Here is a 7,735-nt window from a genome sequence, read left to right on the forward strand (position 1 = left end):
TCAATTTTCACAGGAACGACCAACGAATCGTACCATTTCTAATTTTCGAATTAACGACCAGCAATTAAAAATGATTACCTTTTTCAGAATTTTAGGATGCCACGAAGAATTTACCATTAAACTGTTAACTATCAACGGAAACTATTTTAACCGTTACCTATTACCAACATCCTCGGCCGTAATAACTTATTTATTCGGAATTTTCTTATCTGTATATTCTTAATCTTTAAATTAAATATATACATTATTATAACCTTTCTAGGAATTTTGTTTCTACTACGATCCCTATTACCAATTTCCTTCGCCAACCTAAGCACCGAAGATTACATCCTAATCCTAGAATTAAAGCAGCCCTGATTAATGTACAAGCCAATTACCAGTTTAACGCAGGACGATCCACTTCCATCAAAATACTCCGTTCTTTATCTCTTCGTTTGTAATGACGCTTGGGAATTCGTTCTGTTTCAGGGGTACGAGGGGTCCCTGTTGAAAGTCACAAGCAAAAATGGGAAAACAGCGTCGGTGAGTCATTATTTTTTCAAATTACCAGCCGTATTTCATCCTTTGCCCATGCGGCGTGTGTGAAACAGTGAAAAAAAAAAGAGAAAAGAAAAAGAAACGAGAACGAAAATAAAAAATAGAGCGTTATCGCGTGCTTTTAACGCGAACGATGGATCTGTTCTAGATTTCCATCCAGCTATTCTCCATACGCGTTTATCGAGGAAACGAACGAAAGGAAGAGAAGTGGATACATCGAGAGAAGGAGAAAAATGTTAGGAGGGTAAAATCGAGGTATTCCTTCGCGAATACACCGATTCCCTTTTACCTATTCGAGAGATTTTTCCATCGATCGATGGAACCGGTCGACAAAGTGTCGAGATTTTCGTGCGATTATTCGTTGGTGAGGAAACTGATGGGAAAACTTGTCGCGAGTACCGGAAGTTTCAATCGAATTCTACCATCGAGAACGCGGTTCGTCTGCTTTTGAGGAAAATTCGTCATTTTTATTTTTTTTCTTCTTTTTTCCTTTTTCCACGATTTCTCTAGCCTTTTGTTCGTTTTCGTCGATTCGGAAAGAAACGAAGACATTTTTGGAGAATTCTCGTTTTATTCTTTTGCGATGTGTCTGTTATGTATGAAAGATTTACGACGCGAGCTCTATGAGCTTTGTCAGTATTTTCCACCAGAGTACAGTTATTTAACTCCTATTGCGATTCGCTTTAAGAGAAATAATGGTTTTCGAAAATGGAAAAATTTGCTTTTTATTACACGATATTTTCACGATTACGACGAAGCAAAAATATCGTGTGAAAAAGATACGAGTAAAAATGAAAGCGAAAATATCGTATAAACTTCGACCCGTAAATATGAAAAATTATCGGAAAGATCTTACTCTATGGAGTACAAGATCTTTATTTATCACTTATTAATCGGCACAACTTGTCAAACATGCTGCTAAAATTGTTGGATTTCCTCCTAAGGCATCGTGGGCACAGCACAGATGTAAAAATTTCAAATAAGAAAGATCGATAACGTCCTGTATAAAAGTAGTTGTCGTAGACGCTCGACAAGAGAGGACAAACACTCGACGAATGAAGGATTTGCAGTAAGCTCGTTCAAAACTCGGAAGAAGTGAAATAAAATAGTTTCTCGGCGAAATCACTGGCCTGCGAAACGTTAACCTATTAACAAAACGAATATCACATTGGCTTGGATATTTCTAATAATTTATTCGCACAGAAATTCTCGATTTTTCTGACCCATCGTTATAAACATACATCGCGAATATATTATCTTGTAACACGTCATATTTAGTACGTTAAAAATACATTAAAAATTGCTATATAGGTCACCTTTTAATCAAAGATTCGAATACATTCGAAAAGTTTCCTCCCTTTTATTACGACAATCCGATATTTTCGTTTCTATAGTGATGCGCGTATAGGCATTTTACGTTCCATTTATTCGTCGTGAAGAAATTATTAGGGTGACGGGGCTATATTTTTCTTGAATGTATTATTGAACAGAAGCGTGGAATATCAGAATCTTTGGCGCACTTTTCGGTAATTAAATGCAGACGAAACGAGATCCTGTAATAACGTCATCCGAACCGGGGAAGAAACATAGAGAGCTTTTGGTTAGGGCAGAAAAGATGATTTAACGATGTTCTCTCGAGACAAAACTGGTCGCCTTGTCTCGGAATTATTACTCAGCTCGCTCAAACGTTCTCATCCTCCTCCTTCTTTTACGTTCTCCTTTATGCGATAACGCGCGGATAGGTCGACCACGAACTGTGTTAAACACAATTTCATGACTCCAATAGCGGCACCATCAACCTGTCGCATTTCTCCCAGGATAATATTTCCATCTATAACGTTTAATGTATCGAGATGCGTCTAGACCAAACGTACGAGAACACTTAGTCGGTCGTATCGATATTCGGATGTTACCACGCTATTCTCTACCATATCTGTATTTGTTGCTTTGTACAAGAAGGAATGATTTAAATATCGCGTTACAAAAATATTACAAAATATAACATTTCGTACAATGAATTTTTAATGAAAAATTATCTTATTTTCGTACGATACACGATGAGTACGGCAGACTGGAAATCATAGCGGTGTAAGCGAAGATTATCAGAATCTAAATTCAATATACTTTAACTTTTAAATCAAGTTCAAACTTTATTATCTGTATTTATTATTCTGTAACAATAAACGCAAAACACAGTATTACGAAATCTAACGGTGGACAGAATCGCATCACCATGATTCTTTGTACTTGATATGTGGACACTTGTTCACGCTCTGTAAACTTAGCAATTCTTGGAAACAATTCGAACTGCAGAATAATACACCAAGAAATTTGACACGTCACGAAAAGTAAAGATTACATTAGTTTTGATAGAGGACAACTTGTAATTTTCCATAGAGAAAAGGGTAAAATTTATCGTGAAACTGCACGATTATTAATGTAGTATCGTAACTACTATAGTTAGTTTATTAATGATTAGTAGATTGGACAGGTGTTAATTGAACGGAAAATAATGTTCGTTAAACATGAGCTAATCACAGCAAACGTATAATAATCAACGCAACTAAGTAATTAATCAACGACTCTCATCATCATGCGCAATCCGTACTCTTTGACATCTCAACTCGTACTGTTATTAATTCGTTCTTTGTCCCCTAGCAAAACCTTGTCGTTTGTCCTAGCCTCACCACGTACATGCTCAGCAACCGCTCGTTTATAATTCACACGACACCCCCCGGGCCCCTCATCCGTGATACTACATTAATATCAATATCAATATCGAGATAAAATTGTAAGGAAAAAGCATGCAAATACAATACAGTGGAACCTGCAGTATCCGAATTAACGGGAAGACAAAATTCCTTTTTAAAGCTCGAACGAGAGAATTTTCGAATAATAGAAACCGCGTCTCTTCTTTACAGTTATTATTCCATATCTCGCTAACCAATATTACATCTTTTTTTACTGGTGAATCAAATTTTATGAAAGCAAGGAACGGACGAGTATTGGCTCGCTTGGTCTGAACGCACCTTTATGTCATCGATATAATGATTTATAATATAATAATACAACGATGGTAATATAATTCACTGTATCGCGGGGAAGTAATGGAAATTTGGGAGGTTTATAGATCTGTTCGATGAAATATCCCGTTGAATTCGCGGCAACGCAAACACGACCTGTGTTTTCCCTGTCGTTCGCGTTCTGCCTGATCTTTACCAATGTAAATGTTATTTTTCGATATTTTTGCTGTCGCCGATATGAAATATGTTATTGTGACGGTCGATGGTATTATTTATCGGAAATAATATGCGTCGATACCGTATCGGATCGGTGAATAGAAAAAATTGCTTTTCTAAAATTTCAAATTAACGAGCTCGGAATTAAAATGATGCTTGTCAAATTTCTCAATTTTTTTTTTTTTTTTTTTTTTTTTTAGATAACAAAATATCGTAGCAGTCAGAAGAGAGATTCGTAACTTGATCGATTACCGACGCTATAAAAATATCGTCTATGACCTAACCTATTGCAATACGATCATAAATAACGTCCAGTTGCGTATAAGCAGCTATGCTACTTGGTGAATATTTTAAAAACGAAAAACTACGATCCGTCGAACAAAGGTCGAAGGTGCCAAAGTATCTTTCCTTCCTTTCCCTTTCTTTCTTTGTTTCTGTTTTTATGGTTTCCGAGAAAAAGAAACATCTCGACTGAACTTGTCTCGCTACGAATCTTTCAATTAGCAGGCGAATACAGCTGTTACAAATATCGACCAGAAACGGCGCTGATCATACGATAATTAACACAAAATTCAACGTCGCATTGTCCCTGCTAATGGTCTCTTATAAACGTTGACGAAACACGATAACAAGTATAACGAACGGAAAATTCAACGTTCCATTGTTACTGGCGATAATCTAGTACAAATGTTAGTTATAAATAATAATACGTTATAATCGACAGAAAAATCGATATACCTAAAGAAGCCTCTGACAATTGTCCCTGACGTCCCACAAGCGATACCCCTTAACGACAAGCAACACTCCCTTGATATCAAGGACAAACCCATCTTTACTTTTTTACCAATAACCCACGCACCCTACTACTTTCCTGCGCCCAAATATATACTCGTACGATGGATCACCTACGTCGTGAATGATTTTCTCTATGGGCCTGGTTCCTTTCCCCTGTCGACGCGTAGTTTCACTTTTACGACTCGCTACGAAAATTCAGGTATACAGCGGCTGCGATAAGTATCGGCACATATTCTTACTTTCCAACGTAGCTATTTCTTTATCAGCTTCCGCATTTCATTTTCACGGTATCAAATTTTTATGATCACATTGGTGGTTCATATTGCGAATTTACTAAAATTAACGAAGGAAAACGATGTAGGGTAACTGTGACTGATATGGAACAGCGCTTTGTTTGAAACGCCGCGATATCTCGGCAAGTAACTGACAAAAAATCGATCAGCAACGGTGCAAAATATTTCGTTAGAAGCAAAAGACAAGTGCATTCAATAAGATTTGCATGGCTAACTATTAGCATACGAATATCCGTTAATTTTGATTTAACGTTAATTTCATCGGAAGAAAAGCATGTTCCTCTCTTTGGCAAACTTTTAAAATCAGATGTTCCATACTAGCTGCAATTACCCTACGTATCGTTCCGATAACTAATACAGTGACTATACAGAAGTGACTTTCCAATGAAGCGTCCTTTTATCAGGTTCCCTAATTCATTTTCGTAATATCGGGCGTTTCCGATCGCATTTTACGTTAAAGAAACTTAAAAGAAAGAGGCAACATGCTGCCAAACGATACGAAATTCAATATTCTTGGAGCTAATTAATCTATTAGCTTATTAGCTTATTAGTCTATTTGGCAAATTTATTAAGCTCGCAGCATCAACGACGTACACTGTATACTTGTTCTACGTTTTACCAAATGGGAAAGAAAACGAGCAGATAGAACGTTAGCGGAATTAACGAGCCACCGACATTAACCAACCAGCGACAAAAAGAAACAAAGTCTACAGCGTTACGTGAGTCACGTAACGATGGAAAACATCTAATCGATTCGGCTGCAAAAAAATACATCAATTTTATGCCTTCGCGGAAGGCATCGTGACCGCCATGTTGGGTCAGATATACAACGTTCAACCGTGATAACATTAATTTATGCGCCACCAGTGGGAACACACGCGTCACACGCGACACAACGTTGCCAACGTTAACGTTGGAAAATCCTTTCACCCCGTTCGAGCATTAAGCGTTTTCCACCCTCCTCTTTCGTTCGGTTCTCTGCGTTTCTATGGGGTGTTAAAGAAAAAAGTGTAAACGATACTTGTATAAAGTTCGAATGTAAACGCGAAAACAATGGAACGAGTTCGTGTACAGAAATGTCGTTCGAGGTTTGCGTCTCGTGTTATAAACAATTTAAGCCGACGAATCCTTCTCTGTGTTCCTCTCGTACTTCGTGTTTCTCCGCCTCCGAGGCGAACGAACGAGATTAAACGAAGTTTACGAACGAACAATACGACGAGTACAATTTTCTCGACTTCTTGATTTCGATGTTGTCTAGCGCACAAAAGGATACACTTTGATGTAACAACACAGTTGAAAGCTTATTCAAAGATACATACGAAAGCTTTTAGCAACGGATGACAGACCAACGAAGTTGCCTCGTGAATTCGAAAGTTCGTCTAAACTTTGCGTTTGAAGGAACTTGTTGTCGAAAAAGTTTATCTCAACATCTATGTAACTATAACCAATATTTTTGAAATCGATATTTTTCGTCTAAATATCTTTCGATGGAAGTTCGACGAAGCGTCGACTGTGGCATGGCGCTGGAAACATGGTAAAGGAACATATATAGTCTCGTGGAAAAACTAAAAGCGTGGCGTATCGCGTCTTCTTTCTCCCGCGTTCTTCGAATATAACGGCCGAAATTCTATCGTCGCTCACGTTCGGTCAGAGCGAGTGAAACGGAGGAGAAGGTGAGGACAGCTGATTTATTGATCTACGACTACGTTAGAGAGCTACTAGTGTATTTTTGGCGCGGCAAATTAACTTGCTTATAACCGGAAGCCTAAGCTTCGAACGACTCCTTTATACGCCAACTGTCTTCCATATCTTGACATCTATCCTCGCGCCTTGTAAATCTCGTTCGCTTTTATTTTAACACCCTGTATTATGCATCTATACGGCTATGTGTGTTCGCTTTGTGCGACTATGATGTGCGCGGCCGCCCTGGCCTTTACTCGTACACCCGAGAATTCTAAAATAACGAACGGGAGGGGGAGATCGGCATCGACCCGAGCAAGGAATGCATTTTCGCATCGAAGGATGCCGGATGACGTCACGCTTGAAGGCGAATTTGATCTCGAACGGCCGAGTTCGACGGATCGACCTCGTTTCCCTTCGACAGGGCTGTGTCGTGAAAATACGCGCGATTGGAAATTCGAGATGCGTGTAAAGAGATCTCGCTGGCGTTCGGGACAAATCTGTGGCCTCCGAATGAGAGAGAATCCTCGCATTAGCGATTAAAGGGCTGTTGTGTGCGGTAGGAGGATATTTGATAATTTAGTATTAACAGGGTAAGTCTAGTGGGAAGGTGAAATTAGACCCTTAGCGCTGATTAAAATTTGTAGGAAAATTTGTATTTCGGATAGTTGGCAATTTTAAGCGATCGTTGTACTACCGTTCGAATAAAATGGTATTTTAGATACGAAGGAAATTTACGGCGAATAGAATATTTTTATCTTGGCGTTGTGACGCGTACGATAGAATACTTGAACTTTGTGTTATAAATAGTATTTAAGATGTTTCTTGATAGTGAAAATAGATTAAGGAGAGAGCTAATATCGGAACTCAACGGTCTATAATATTTGCAAATTAAATTTATTTTCTTCGCGAGTATGGCTATTCGCGCGTAACAAGGTGCATCGTTCAAAGTTTTCCATCGCTCAGACTACTCTCCTTTATGAGCGAAAGATCAATCGAGCGAAACTAAACAGTCTTTCGATGGAAGGACGTATCATATTTTAAAGATAATTGTTTCATCGTGTATCTGTGATAACTTTGCGATACTTTGAATTCGCGCGTCTTTCTCGCTGTCGGAAATATCGTCGGTGCAGTTTCTGTTAAAGCTTTTAATATCGTTTTTTTCTTTTTTTTTTTTTTTTTGATACGATT

The 7,735-nt window shown here is 38.3% G+C and overlaps 1 protein-coding gene across 2 annotated transcripts in view; it reads left to right on the forward strand.

Moving 5' to 3' along the window:
• LOC122568912 (protein couch potato-like) overlaps positions 1-7,735 on the forward strand; it is a 198,144-nt gene that overhangs the window by 118,614 nt on the left and 71,795 nt on the right. For both annotated transcript variants that reach the window (XM_043729201.1, XM_043729202.1), the window contains exon 3: positions 469-522. In XM_043729201.1, coding sequence (XP_043585136.1) covers positions 469-522 — 54 coding nt within the window. The remainder of the gene's footprint in view (positions 1-468; positions 523-7,735) is intronic.

The sequence above is a fragment of the Bombus pyrosoma genome, linkage group LG7, assembly GCF_014825855.1.
Source record: "Bombus pyrosoma isolate SC7728 linkage group LG7, ASM1482585v1, whole genome shotgun sequence".
Taxonomy (NCBI): Eukaryota; Metazoa; Arthropoda; class Insecta; order Hymenoptera; family Apidae; genus Bombus; species Bombus pyrosoma.